Here is a 15,577-nt window from a genome sequence, read left to right as displayed (position 1 = left end):
GCTGATGTTATCTGCTATGCTAGTGCACAAGTAAGTAAACAAGTCAAAGTCATGCTGGCTACAACACTGTTAAACCCAGAGTGGAAAAAATAATGAATGTTTGCCAAAAAGACAAAATTAGCAGGGAAAGCTTCTAAGATAGTATACAAACAATGGAGTGTGGAAAAGCAATTAAAACACTGAACGTGTTATTTTTATATTTAAGGCAAAGCATGTAAACAGGTGAATAACGAATAAGCAAGCTAAAAAGAACACAACAAGCAACTGTAATATAAGCACGTATTTATATGCCACCTAAAAGTTTGTAGTAACTGTTTGTGCTTGTTAGATTAAATTAAAAGGGAAAATACACAGAACCAACCCTAAAAAGGTCAAATATAAAATATCAGTCAGCAGGCAAAATGCCAGGGAATTCCAACCTCCATAGTTAATAAAGAGCTGAACAAAAAGATGACCCTCAGATTGTTCTGTAAAATAAGAAAGCTAAGGCATATTAAAATGTATTTTTTACACAAATGAATTCCAGAAGGAATGTATCCTTAGTGGGTTGAGCTGAGCTACCAAGCCTCAGCTTGGTACATACAAAGTTGTTCCTCCTTAGCACAGGGGCAAAAAAACTAGCTAAAAATTTCTGAAAGTTGTTATTCCATTCAGCTGTATTATAAAAGATTTCATAACTATTACATTAGATTTCACAATTTAGAGTATTGGCCAAAGGTCATGATTAATATAATCAGTTGTCAGTTAGATGTGTTTGCAACAGTAGTTAATGCATACAGAGGTTGTAACGCATGTAAGAGTCCAGCAAAGGCAAAGAATGGAAGCAGAAATTGTTCTACGGAATGAGATGCTATATACTAAGTTTTCTTATTCAGCATATAATAATACAGCAATTTTCAATCTATCACGCTCATATCAGAATAATGTCTCTATAGAATATAAAGTAACAACACACATAATTAATACCTTGATCTGTCATTTCTTTCAGGACCACGCATCCTTTTCTGAACTGCAAAGCTTAAAGCTGAGTACATCAATTGCTTCTAAGTAACTAAGTCTCCTCTTAATGCCTTCAATTTCTATTGTATTTTTAACAGCTAAGAACAACTTCATAGCTAAAGAGGAGCAAATCAGCTTCAAAGATTGTGCAGAAGCTTTCAAATCTGGACTGACAACAAGTGGAATCTACACTTTAACAGTTCCAAACACTGTACAAGAAAAGAAGGTAGGATGGCGATAAAAGTGCTACCTAGGCATACTGTGTGTTAAAAAGTTATTTGATCTGGTAAAGATACTATTTTAAAGGCTAGTTAATAATGAAGTTTATTACTAACTGTGGCTTTTAACGACTGTTTTATCACTTATAGATCTTGGTATCCTACAGGAAGAAGAAAGTCCTTCAGATGAAATCTTAGCTCACTTGACCTATGGGTTCCAGTGCTTCGTTATGCAGACTTTTAAGGGCATTCTGTTACAATTAGGTTAGCAATTAGATCAGCACAACTGAAGGTGGGTAACAGAGAGAACATTTCTGGCCAATACTGCTCTGCTTTAAATAAGAGGTGAGAGCTTGCAGTGGTTTCACAAGATCAGTTTAAATTCCCTTTATGGATGATTTTTCCCGCTCATGTGTTTAACTGAAAGGTGTTTCAACGTTAATTTAACTTAACACAGTACACCATACCCCTGTAGAAGTTACCTTGAGCTAAAAAAGGCACTCAGTGAATGAAACACGGGATGCCTGACAGAGATGCTCCATATACTGAAATAAATAAAATGAAAAGCTTCAGATTGTTTCATCTGAATTATACTATAAATAAATTCTGAAAGGGAGAAAAGTCCTGGGTGGACTGTGAGGATAAAGAACCAAAAGCTGCAGTGAGCATTCTGAGGAGCGGGGCTCAAATGAAGAGCGTTTGTTTTCAACTTTTCAGACACAACAGGCTGAGGAGGCTAAGGGACATTTGAATATAAACTAAAATGCTTAATATATTTCTTAGACACTCACTAAATAATTTTCTAATGTTTTTATTTTATAATTTCATACTGTAGACTTATCCTTACAAGGAAGAAAGTATTTTATGGAATTCCTAAGGCTCTACTTTATTATGTCAGTAATACTTGGGAAGAAAAAAAACCTAACAGAAAACATACAGAAACAGAGAAAAGTAAGGGCACGTGTGCAAAAGTAGCTGGTAAAACTCTGACAGAGAAAGCATTTTTTTCCCAAATTTTGACAGCAAAGGTTTAGAAATCGAGTTCACCAGTGGCTAGTCTTTGAAGTGCCAGAACTTCATCTAGCCCAGGCTAAACTTTGTGATATTTACTCTTACAAAGCTTTCAACTAAAGGAAATAAAACAATTAATTTGGGTAGGATCTATAAAATGCAATACATAAACCGTGCAATGTTTGTAGATATCACGTAGAGAAGTGGTGATATCTATAGCCTGCTTCTCTTGGGGAAAAATAAAGAAGAGGCTGGTTTTCCTTTGGAATAGTCTAGGACTAAGAAGTTTTAATGTGATGCAGATTTTTTATACACAGACAAATGCATAAGAGGTGTTGTCAAGGGAAGTGAACGTTTAGGGATAATCAACACCTTACACCATTTCAGCTGTTTATGATGTAGATGGCCACTAGGACCAGGAAACAGAATGACCTTTTTTATTTGCCAAAAGTCTGCACTGCTGTTTATGTTTTTGTCTTTTCCTCTTGTAACACCTTCTGACCTCTCAACAGGCTTATAAACAACTTCTGTGTAATCTGTCACTGATCCTGCCTTGCTAATTTGCCTCCCACCATAATCCAAAACTAAAGAATTGCATACAAGAGCTGAGAGGAAAACAATTATTTAATTCCATCAATATTTTCAAGCTTTCGAGCTTTCCTGTTCTACACTGGCACAAAACCTAGGGCCTTTTAAAAACAGAGCAAAAGACTGCTGACACAAGGAAAAATGGCAGAGGCAAACTCATGAAAAGTCAATAGCTTCATGTTTACAGCACTCACCTGAACTGATTAACCTCCTGGTCTTAACCAGGCAGAATACCTGAGTCTGGATGATCCTAATATATTTTAGCTCAGCTGTTACCACAACTATCACAAACACATTACACCCAGTCTTAAAACAGTGACTGAAGCAGTGGCTAAGCAATTACCCATTTCCACCCCTGTTGAGCAGAATTTTCATCCCAGAACCGAAACACATTCCAAGCCAAGGCCTTTTAAACCAAAACTTGCTTGCAGAAAGTGATTTGGGCAAGTTTGAATTTACAAACAAAACGATTTTGCGTAACTTTCCTAAAAAGCGATCATCCAGACAACTAGATAGTCATTTCAGAAGGAGCCCATGCCATTGAACTTACATCTAATACACACATACACTAATTGTTTCCAACCCCAAGCATTAAAAAAGATCATGAGTAGCTTCTCTGATACAGTTAAGAGGTCAGATGAGGGGGTTTGGGTGCATTTAAGAAGTTCTTATCATTATCTTTTTCGCTGCTAACTGGTATTAGGTTAAATAACATTGTAAACCACGTGTACACCTTTTTTTCCCCAGAAGAAAGAAACTAAGACTGCAATCCTTACATAGTAACACCTCTAGGAGCTAGAGATAGCAGGATACAAAACCATTGAGCCTCATAATGCAGAACTGTTAAGAGTTTGCAAAGCCACTTTACTTTGCAAAAGTAATGCAAAGGGACACTGGAAAGATGTGACAACCACACTTGCTTTGGTGTAAAAACTGATACATAAAATAATCTTCCTGATAACTCGGCCAGAACCTTACCATTCAGAACATAGGTCTGAAAACACTTATACCCCAAATATCCTAATGTACAAGAAAAAAGAAGAAAAATAACTTCCTTTGAAAGTCAACTTCCTAGATAGTGAGGACATCAGATTGACTGTTCACAGCTTATATGCTTACCATCTTTGGGAAGGGGACTACTTCTAGTTAAACGCACACTACAGCATTTTCAGAAATACTTCACTGATCTTTAGCTGAAGGTGAAAAATATAAACAGCTGACCTTAGCTCTCACAGTGCTACAGCTGCTAGAACTGTAAGTTCTGAAGGAGTTCACAAGATAATTCAAGTATTCACCCTGCCAATTTGCCGTAATTTGAGAGGCTAATATCTTTATTCTTTTTGGCATCTACTTGAAGACTCCTGCTGCCTGCCTAATCTTGGTATCTATTTTTACTAGTTTTATGAAATGTTACATTTTTTCCTTTTGAACATGAAAACCTAAGCTAGGCTGAAAGGTCAGAAGAGTTCTGTTCTAGTAATGCATGTTAGAGAAAGCCTTATATGCATATCATTTTATTGGAGACTGAAGAATTTTTTAAAAAAAGACATAATTCAAATAAACGCTTCCTCTCCCCTCATCTTTCACATACATCATGAAGTTGTTCCCTCTGCAGACTGATACAGCAATTTATTGCATTTATTTTAAACTAAGCAAATCCTTTCCTTAATCTTAATTTTACCAAATAGCTTATCTCTATCCTTAAAATTACTTATGAATATACACCACTTCAATATTTTCAGTAAAAAAATAAAAAACATAAATGAACTTATTTAATGAATTTTCTTTCTGTACTCTTTACTACCATTTTTCTTCACTGACTTTATTTTTTCCGAATTAACAATCACATGTGTATGTAAATTTGAAGTTTCTAGTTTTACAGTGAGTATTTTCATCTTGTTTAGTCAGAGAGCTAATTCTGTGGAAATGATCTGGAAAGCAAAGGAATGATTTCCTGAGCAAAGGTGCATATGTGAGGGCTAAAGCCTGAAAGGAAAAACATTTCACTGTATGATGCATATTTAATAGGTGGTAAAAAAAAAAAACAAAAAAAAAAAAACCCACACTTTTCACCTAGTTCAAGGAAGCAAGTGTGCAACCATGAAGTACCGTGGCTAGAAACCATACACTCAAACAGAATAACCTCCTCATCTTCTAACACAGTTACTATGACACTAGAAGGAGATAATGTAACCGATATATTCCCTTTGCCTGTGCCACACTTCCCACTCAGGAAAGAAAAGGATTTCGCTTCCCAAAGCCATAAAACTGGCATCTTTTAGATGCACTTACAGTTGACTGACGTGAAAATTTTTTGTGCGGAAAAACTATATTCCCACATTTGCATGAACTTTATAAAGATGTTACTAGTATGAAAAATCTACATGAGATTTTAATGGACATCTTCAATTTATTAATGCATGTTTAAGTTCCTCCTAAATTGCTTCTCGCTTTGGGAAGAAATTTGCAGTACCCCAGCATTTATCCCAAAGGGTCTGTAGTGCCTATAAAAGCTAGTTGTGTTACCATTCATGTACAAAATGGATACTGGCTGTTAACAGGAATATTTTATGTAAGACATTCATAGTCATGCACTGTTTGAGAATATTTTTGTCATTAGAACTAAATAAAGTGCTATTTTATGGCATTTTTATCTTCAAAGTTATAATTCCAGTTGATAACCTTCCTCCCTCTGCAAGGGGTTAAAAGCTACATATTTCAGAGAAGGGTGAAACAGTTCTATTCTCAGTGTGGCGGCTTATATTGTCCTTTCGGCGGGGTGAAGCTTCAGAGTCAGAAACTTTCTCTGCAACCAAAGATATTTGACTATTGTTACATCAGCATTTTAACTTGTATTGATGCTTAATAAAAATATCTGCATCTGCTTTAGCCCATCCCTAGTATCCTTCTTCATAGCTTCCTGTGGAAATTAATTTTCACATATGCATTGCACATCACATGAGTTACCTTTGTAAACCAGATTGATCATCTTTTATAATACCTTATCTTCAGCTTTTCCTTTCAAGGCAATTTTTAGTTTTACTGAATTTAATTTATATACTATTGCCAGTCATTAAGTACAGAGGTCAGTAAAACCACGAAAACCAGGCTTTGAGGTGCAAGCTACTGCATACATTAAAGGAAATTAATGTTGCTGCTTTCAATTAAATTTCATTCACATGACATACTTTAACAAGTAATCCCTAATCCAACTCGTTTCCTCATTTCTTTTATCTTTCCTAAAAATCTCCAGTTGAATATCTAACAATTCTCTGCTGTTGAACAAAGAGTCTAGAGATAACCTTAAAATACAGTATCTGCTTTGGATTTCCAATGTGTTACAGCATGTTGGAACACTAATATGTTTAATATTTGCAGCTCTAAGTGCTTTCATTGCCTTCAAAAGTCTGATGCCTTTGAACAGTACAATATGCGTGCCACTGCCTCCACTGCAAATACCCTGTTTGATTTATATAAATACCTGTGTGTGTACAACACTGGTAAAATACATATACACAGAAATACATGCATACCCTAAACCAGCCAACTGTATCAAACACTTAGTAAGAAGCACATTTTACTTCCTAAGATGACACAGAAGACACAGGACAGAAGGAAACTGGCTTCTCTGAAATCACACTTTTCCAATGAATTTCCAGGATGTCTAATAGTTCAAAGAATTGATAATTGCTAACACTGATAAGATGGTCTCAAACAGAAGGGAATAAAAAAGACATACAGCTTCAGTGGTATCCAGTCATGATTTGAGGCATTTATAGGCAGTGAGAAGCAGCAGTTACAAGATTGGTAAGAAGGAAGACCACTGAGAGGCCACTTTCTAAATGAAGGAAAATGCAAATTCATAATGAATCTTGGCTCCATGGCAGAGAAGATGCAACTTGGACTTAATTGATGTAAGATCTAGAATAGAGATTAGGAGTTACTGTAGTTTAATGTAATGTAGTTTAATACTAAACCTATAATTTAAAAACTTTTCAAAGATGCAAAATAATTCTGGAGAAGACTTAGTTCAGTATCTTGGCAGAAAGTGGTGGAAAAAAAAAAAAGATTAAACTTCCATATGAGAGAGCTTAGAGCATTAACTGTGAACTCTCCAAACAGGAATATTTATACAAGAAATTTAAGATATTTTTCTTCAAGTTAGTATTGGTCCTATTTCTCCCAAACATCACTCCAAAATTCCCTCTAAATTTTCAAAAGATTTTTTCCATCAGCATCTCCCCAGTACATTGGCAGCTTCAGTAATACCTTTATCTCTGATGCTGCAGTGAACATACACCAGACATCTATTAAACTCAGTCACTCTCTGTTTTAATCTAGAACACTGACTGAACCAGTCACCTATAGACTTGAATTTTACTGTGCCAGGGATGCATTTACTGAGTATTCTAAAACTGAGTTCAGTGAACTGTCTGTTATGTGTCAATTCTTTCAAATGCTTAGCAATAGTTCGTTAAACTCAAATATAATTTATGAATAACTGGAATTTATGAATAACTAGTTGTCACTTGTTCTAGAATATAAGATATTCATTGCAGTCTAAGTAACAACATGCTTCAAGATTTAACTTTCAGATAGTTATTTGTTCTACACTTAACTATGGTGTTAGACCACCTGCAGAGGCATTTAACAATTTCAGCAGAAATAAAAACATACTTCAGTTTGCTCACTACCTGAATTTAACAGTACATATACTCTGACAACCAATGGGAAATGCGAACGGATCTCTCACAAAAAAAAAAAAAGGGAGCTATTTCACCAAGAAACTCCAAAAATAACAGTTCAAGAGGGACGTATAGAATCCAAAGCTACAACATTTTTTTTTTTGTTGTTGCTTAATACCAGCTATCAGGTGTTTTTAAGGCATTGTTCGTAGTCTCTTAAGTGTGATAGATATCCTGAGACATCACATTTTTTTATTGTAGACAGCCACAACCAATTTGTGTGAAAGTATGAACACCAGCATTTTTAGGTTAATACAATTTTGCATGTGTACATTTTAAAACTTTCCACTATGTAGAATTCTGTGAAATACATGCTTTGTATTTTTGTTTTCCCATGAATGCATGCACTTATGCTGTTACACCCTGACCCTGACAGGCCTACTGCGACATGGAAACTGGTGGAGGAGGTTGGACAGTTATTCAGAGACGTGAAGATGGCAGCGTGGACTTTCACCGGACATGGAAAGAGTACAAGATGGTAAACAATGTTTTCTGAAGCCTTAATATTAGTCATTATTATCTGAAACCTAATATAATAAAATAACAGTATGAGCATCCTTAGAATGGAAGCAAGTTTTAAAAGTTTGCATCTGTGTCGTCTTTGTCCTTAGATATTCATTCAGAACATGTCAGAGTAGTAGAAGTTGTTTGCTGAAGCAGACTTGCAAGCATGATGTTTGTTTTTAAAGGGAAACCTCACTTTTCTTTAATCAATTGTTCCATGATATGTCTGCATTTTTTGAGTTACTTATATTTGTGTTTCTAGTGGCAACAGTAGAAACTGCTCCAAATCTGCTAAGTAATACTGACTCACTGTTTCAGATTCCCGAGTTTGTCTTTGTTGACATTAACCTTCTGAGATATTACAGATCTATAAACCTCAGTAAAATTCTTAGTTGATAGACTGAAAACTATTAAACTGAAAAACTGGTGAAGTGATAATGTCAGACTCAAAGGAAAAAACAAACCAAAGGTATTTAAATATACAACTTGAATTACAGGGATTTGGTGATCCTGCTGGGGAGTACTGGCTGGGAAATGAGTTTGTTTCTCAACTGACTAATCAGAAGCGTTATGTTCTTAAAATATACCTGAAAGACTGGGAAGGAAATGAGGCATATTCGTTGTATGACCACTTCTCTCTAGCAAACGAAGAGCTAAAATACAGGTAAGCAGAAAAATCAGATCTGAATTAAAAAAAGGTCTGATAAATAAACATTCTATACTGTGTAGATGCGTGACCTGATTTCATACAAATTATGATGATTTTTCAGTTCAGTCAGAAAATAACCTTTTTTCCCCACTTATTGCCTAAAACAATCAATTTTTTTTTCCAAAGGAGTGAATGTGTATTTTACCAGTGCGCCCTGGGTGGGTGTAACACACCAAGGTGCAGAGATGGTATGCTGTAAGATAGGATGCATGTGCCAGTATAGTGGGTGGCAGTGTACAGTCTTCAGGGCAACAGGAACTGATCTGCAGTTGCTGTCAAATCCTGATTCCCTGCAATAAATACATTTCTGGAAGGTGGATAACTAAGATAAATAATACTGCCAGGAGTTTTACCACTTAAGTCAGTGGCTAGTAGGAGCCATCCTGTTGCCATCAAGAGCACACTGAGATGATGCTACCTTTTCCTTCTGTGACCCACTGCCTTGGATTCTCAAAGCATAACTCTCCTACTTATGAAAATTAAGCTAATAGCAAATGTCCAGTCTCACCCCCCAACAAACATGTCAATTTAAACACCAGTTTTTAATGGACCCATTACATATGTTCCTGTTATTCTATAAATTTAAAGCTTCACGATTTCTTCTTACATATTTGGTTAAAATAGGAAATAATACACATTTTAAATAAATTCTTTATGTATAAATAAATAGTAACGTAGTATTATATATTTTGATACAGCATCAGCCACAGTTGAATGATGGGCAGTTCATATTTCATTCTCCAGGCTCTCTGTAAATGCAGTAGATACTGTTTGATTGGTTATAGAAGAAACTAGAGACTCTACAGTATAACAGATGCTTTCCTACTACATGAAATGGTTCTTTATAAGAATCTTACAGCATGATGGAGCTTAAGGTGACTAGACAGAAAAATCGTCTACATTTAGATGAGTTTATCCAAGATTTCTAGCAACTAGCTATTGGTTGTAAACAAAGTCAACTGGACACCTGAGAGAACTGATGCTGTTACTTCAACTCAAGTCTTATATGTAAAGCAATCCAAAAGTATCAGCATCGACCCGTCTCAAAAAATTAGATCTTAACGCCTTAGTAGTATAGAGCTGTCTCAACTCCAAAGCAAATATTTTTTCATCTGGAAACAGTCAGAATCTACAGCAGAGATTTTTTTTTTAAAGCACTGCTTTAAAATACTTATAAAGGCAACCTTTGCAAAATGGGTCATTACTTTCGTCCATTTACAATATTAAAAAATGATTACTGAAAACTAAGATGGTTGCCTGTAAACAGATACTTTATTTTAATATGCAGCCAAACATGGAATGCATTAGTAAAATGCAGCGGTTTAAAGAACTTAACATTAAAGTATTTAACATTATGAAAAGAAAAAACCTAAGAAAATACTCAATTAAGAGCATCTTCCATTACATTCAAGACACTAATACATTCTGAATGCTTGAAAGATTATCATTTGGGCCATAAAACTGAAATTTGATAGATTTCAATGGACTTTGCTTGAGTCACACTTCCTGATCTCAAAGCTATGAGGTCAGGCCAGGTTGCTCAGGACTTCAGCCAGTGAGTCTTGAAACCCTTCAAAAGCAGAGACTGCACAACCTTCTCCTTGCTTGTCTACCCTCATGGTGAAAAAGGTTTTCCTGACAGCCAGTCAGAACCTCTCACTTCAATTTACATCCACGGCCTCTCACCTTCTCTTATCCTAACCCATACTTTTAAAAACTGAACAATATTAATAAATGAATAATACTCTGCTTACATTATCCTTCAAATGATATTTGCAAATGAAGCCTAGGATCATATGTTATAGTTGGAACCTTCAATACCTTTCATGTTCAAAATTCTGTAAGCCAATTTCTAACTCACCTTAAGAAAAAACAGAATATTTAACTTTATGAAAGAGATTTTTTAGAAAATCTGTAATGAGGTGATCTTTTGCAACCTAAATGAATAAAAATTCACTCATTCTTAATATTTTCAAATAGGGAATATAAAATGGGTTAAAAGAATCTCTTAAAACTACAAAAGACAATTTCTGTCATAAGCAGACAAGTACATACAAGATGAAGATTGATCTGGGGCCAAGTTAATTCTCCTCAGAGTCAGATCTCCTCTTTAAACAAATAGAATACCCCTAAGAAGGATGAGCTATTTGATACAGAAATGCAATCACCAAAGAGACACTGAGGAATCAGAGGGTTCAAGTCCTTCCAGTTCCAGGTAACACAGTAAGAGCTGTGTAGTTGCCTCCCCAGTTTGGTGCCCTGTGTTTCTCCCCACTGATACTGCATCTACACCTGTATAAGCAGATCCAAACAGTAGCAGCCTCACTGAAAGCTTACCTGGCCAGGCAATTAAAGCAAACATAAAAACCCATGATGATTTAACACTAATAAATCTGTGAAGGATGTGAAAGGGAACAATAATTAGGAAAGTGGAAAGGGAAATATTGAGAAACTGCAAAAATACCTGTTACTAGTAGGTAATTAATAGTCCAGGTAATGCTATTTTCTCCCATAGATGCAAAGTTGTAATGCTGCATTGCCATGTTTTAATGACAACAGGAATAAAAAAAAATTTTAGTTTAAACTTTCGAACTGGATTAAAAAAAAATTGCATACAATGTGCTTACACTATTAAGATATGCATGATATTTATGAAAAATTCCAGGAGTTATCTACATGCTCTGATTTTCTACTAATAGGACATGAACAAAACAGTCATCTCTACAAATTCGGAGGCTGTTCATTAGAATATTGTGCTGACCATTTCTGCTCATATGAAAACATTATGCTGCAAAACAGCTTACAACAATACATTGGCCTGAAGAGAACTATTTGAACAGGATATTTATTGCAAACTATTCTATCATTATTTTGCAGATCAACTACCATTAACTTCCACGTAATAATTGTTTTTCCATTCCTCACTTCTACAGGATCTACCTTAAAGGACTTACTGGGACAGCGGGCAAAATAAGTAGTATAAGCCAACCAGGAAATGATTTTAGCACAAAGGATGCAGACAATGACAAATGTATTTGCAAATGTTCACAAATGCTAACAGGAGGTAAGAATGTTTTTCTGTTTCGTGGTCTTCCTATTTTTATTGGCACTGAAATGGTCTACAACATAAGTAATTGTAATTTTGACTTAGTAAATTTTGACCATTGAAGAAGTCCAAAACTCACAGATAGAAACACTAGTATTGTGACTCCAAATGAAATATTTTATCACTTGACAAAGGTTAAAGTAAAACAAGAGAAGTTAAAACTGGAGGGAAAAGAGTCTCTGAAGTTGAGGTACAAAAAAGTCTGTAACTGTGGAATTAATCAGAGACACAGCAGATTCTCCTTCCAAGGAAGGAGAAAACATTCAGAGATCAAAACACTTAACTCCCCTCGGAAAACAGTTTTAGAGATTCAGTTAATCAGTGAAACAGCTCCTGATTCTTAAGGCACAAACCCTTTCCCAAACTATGCAGAGGAGAAGAAACCCCCCAAAAGCTGCTCTATACTGTATGTGCCACAAAAGGGTACAAGCATTTAATTCTGAATTTCAGTATAATTATAAAATGGCAAAGATTCACCACATAGGAGATATCTACATTTTTCTAATGATTGTTCACTAGTTACTGGAGTTTCAGGTGATATTTTTATCTTGAACCATACAAGCCACTCATTTGTCAGTCTAGAATTCCACATTCTGAAGTATAAACAACTACTTTGTAAATTCGACTTCTCTTCCTGTTATCTGTTAAACAATGGTTCGTTTCCCTATAGCACAAGTTGCAAGACAAAAGACAGCTTCAGTTTATCCAAAAGGATAATTGGATTACTGCCCTGCAAAACAGAACACACACATTATCACCATCATAACAGCAGTATAAAAATATTATCTTATTAATAAAAATAAATTTTCCTTACGACCCACTAACAGGTCAGGACCATAAGGATACGTAACAAGTTTGGGCTGCTTTTTCCTCCTTTTCGTTCTTACCAAGTTTTGGCACAGAGATTTTGAAATGATCTACACACAGGACTGAAACAGATAACTGAATTAATCCCCTAAAATGAATTAAGAAAGGAATTAAAATCCGTGAGGAACAGGACTTTGCCAAAGAAAGTGGTATTCGCATAACTGTGAAAACAGGGAAATCTCACAGCTCTTACTGATAAGATTGCTTTCCCAGTGTGGAATAGTAACTCAAATTACTAGAAGGTTGTAAGGAAATACACTTCTCTTCACCTGAAGCTCAGAAATGGGCTGTAGTGTACAGATAAATGTTTTCCTCACTGCTATAGTTTTCTATGGGGATTTTAAAGTAGGGGTTATGGCACACCATAATGAAGGCAAATAAGGTGGAAACTACCATCAACTGTAGCGACCTGAGCCACAATCTGGGGGACCCGTCACCCCCCATCCCAATTTTACCAATTACCAAAAATCAAAGACAACTCAATCAATATCATTATAGTTCAAGTAGAGTTCTGTCCTCAGACTTGTCAACAAAAATGTTTCCTCTGATCATAAATTAAACTGGATTGAACACCTTCCCTTCTCAGTTTTAAACTACAGTGCATTACATAAGCTTCAAAAATACAGTTAATACATAAATTTAGAAAAGAAATGAATTTAAGGCAAGTATTTTATACAGGCGCCTCCAACCGATAAGAAAGAAAAATTGGGTTTAGATTTCTTCCTCATTACAGGACAACAAACTGTCCTTATATACAATTTTGAAAATTACCTCTGCTGATGTTTTTCTTTGTTTCCTATCTTTCAGGATGGTGGTTTGATGCATGTGGTCCTTCTAACCTCAACGGAATGTATTATCCATTACGACAGAACAACAACAAGTTCAACGGTATCAAGTGGTACTACTGGAAAGGCTCAGGATACTCTCTCAAAGCCACGTCTATGATGATTCGACCAGCAGATTTCTAAATGCTTTTGCATTATGTGAATTATGTATTGCATAGTCTTCAAAGACTTCATTTGCCAAACATATAAACACACATCTGCAACTTGTCTCATTTTTCAGCCCAGAAAACATGCACTAGTGTTTTGAAGGGATGAGTTCAGTGTAATTCCTGAATTGCAATAGCCTTGGTAAAGCTCCTATTATTCAACCAGACACAAGTCTAAAGCATGAACCTGATATAACAGTAATTTGGCCAAAGGACTGAATAAAAAGAATATCCAAGAAACTGTCAGACAACTTAAAGACTGTATTTTACCGATCATTTATGTTATGTACATGTTAGTAAATAACTGGAAATGTGAAAAATTACCGAAAAATAGTTTTAGAAATATGCATTTTGCTTCATCAGTGAACTTTAAACATTAATATAAATCACTTAACTAGATATAGAACTATTTATATCTCTGTGTCATGTTTGCCTTCAGTGTACATAAAAAAAAAATACTGTCCTGTAATTAGATCAATACTATAGTTAAAGAATATATTCTTTTTCCCCCATAGTCTCCTAAACAACTTCTTACATCTATTCAGGGATTTTTTCCAATAGCCTGTGTAACTTTATTTAACAAAGGACAAATAGCATTTCAGTACTTTGCATTTATTCCTGGGGAACACCATGTACAAAATTCACCATTTCTTTCAGTTTGTATGTATTACAGTTACTATCTAAATCCCTGCAAATTACAATATAGTATGTATTCCTTTATATATTTATGAAAATTGCACTTTTTTCTTTTACCTATAAAATAACTGATCAGTATTTTATAAACTGAGACAATGGCATTAACACTAGATGTCCAGTTGTCTGTGACAATCAGTTAGCACCCAGTGCTGTAGTACATCTACGCTCTTTGTAAAAATAACCTAACTGAAAAAACATATGCATGTTCTATGATACAATGAAATTTAAACTCATGACTTAAGATACAAATTACAACATTTTAAAAACAGAAAAAAGAAATCTGAAAGTTATCGAAGATCATATTGTTGGGGTTTTTTTTCAGACACGACATTTCTGGAGGCTTACTTAACAAAAGCTATTATATCTTAAAAACTGTAAATGATTTTGAGAAAGATGAAAGAACTCTCTTCTTTTTATACCTGACAGTCATTAAAGCTGCTGTCAGAGAACCCCACCACTCACACCACCATCATTCTTCTTCACTGAAAATGTGTCAGCACTACTAAAGGGCAGCAGAGACAAAAAATACTTCTAATATTACTTCATTATTTGATTTTAAATAAACCTAGAGAGTGTAGATGAACAGTCATCATCTGAACAGTTGCATAAAATAATGTATTTAAGATTACTGTTCCATATTTTATTGTTTCTCCTAGCAAACCTGTGAGGATATATATACCCCATACTATTAATAATTTTTTTCGTGAATTTTTAAGAGATTTCATAAAAAGCAAGTCTAGCAGATGGCCAGCAAGCTAATAAAGGAGCTAGACATACCAAGAGGCACTCAACATACCGAGAGAGGCCAAGAGAGCCAGCCTTTTTCAGCCTGGAGAAAAGGAAGGGCGGCCTTACTGCTGTCTACATCTGCCTGATCAAAGACACAGAGAACACAGAGCCAGACCTTTCTTGGAGGTGCACTGCAGTGGGACAAGAGGCAGCAAACACAAGTTGGAATTGGGGAAATTGGATTTTCTTTTTGATTTATTCATTTATTACCATGACTGTGAACTGTACAAATCCCATGGAGCACAACAATGAACTAGACAACCTTAAGAGGTCCCTTCTAATCTAAAATATTTTATGATTCTATGAAATTTAATAGAAATGCCAAATCTAGATTACTGTATTTCCTGCTTCACT

At 35.2% G+C, this 15,577-nt stretch overlaps 1 protein-coding gene across 1 annotated transcript in view; it reads left to right on the top strand.

Moving 5' to 3' along the window:
- ANGPT2 (angiopoietin 2) overlaps positions 1-14,274 on the top strand; it is a gene marked incomplete at its 5' end in the record, with an annotated part of 15,778 nt that extends 1,504 nt beyond the window's left edge. Inside the window, 5 exons of the mRNA XM_010144235.1 lie at positions 1,098-1,225; positions 7,938-8,039; positions 8,563-8,729; positions 11,708-11,838; positions 13,555-14,274. Coding sequence (XP_010142537.1) covers positions 1,098-1,225; positions 7,938-8,039; positions 8,563-8,729; positions 11,708-11,838; positions 13,555-13,715 — 689 coding nt within the window. The remainder of the gene's footprint in view (positions 1-1,097; positions 1,226-7,937; positions 8,040-8,562; positions 8,730-11,707; positions 11,839-13,554) is intronic.
- Between the last annotated feature and the right edge of the window lie 1,303 nt (positions 14,275-15,577).

Source organism: Buceros rhinoceros, unplaced genomic scaffold, assembly GCF_000710305.1.
Source record: "Buceros rhinoceros silvestris isolate BGI_N320 unplaced genomic scaffold, ASM71030v1 scaffold31999, whole genome shotgun sequence".
Lineage (NCBI taxonomy): Eukaryota > Metazoa > Chordata > Aves > Bucerotiformes > Bucerotidae > Buceros > Buceros rhinoceros.
The sequence above is the reverse complement of the archived record's forward strand: the minus strand, read 5'-3'. Positions and strand labels throughout refer to the sequence as shown.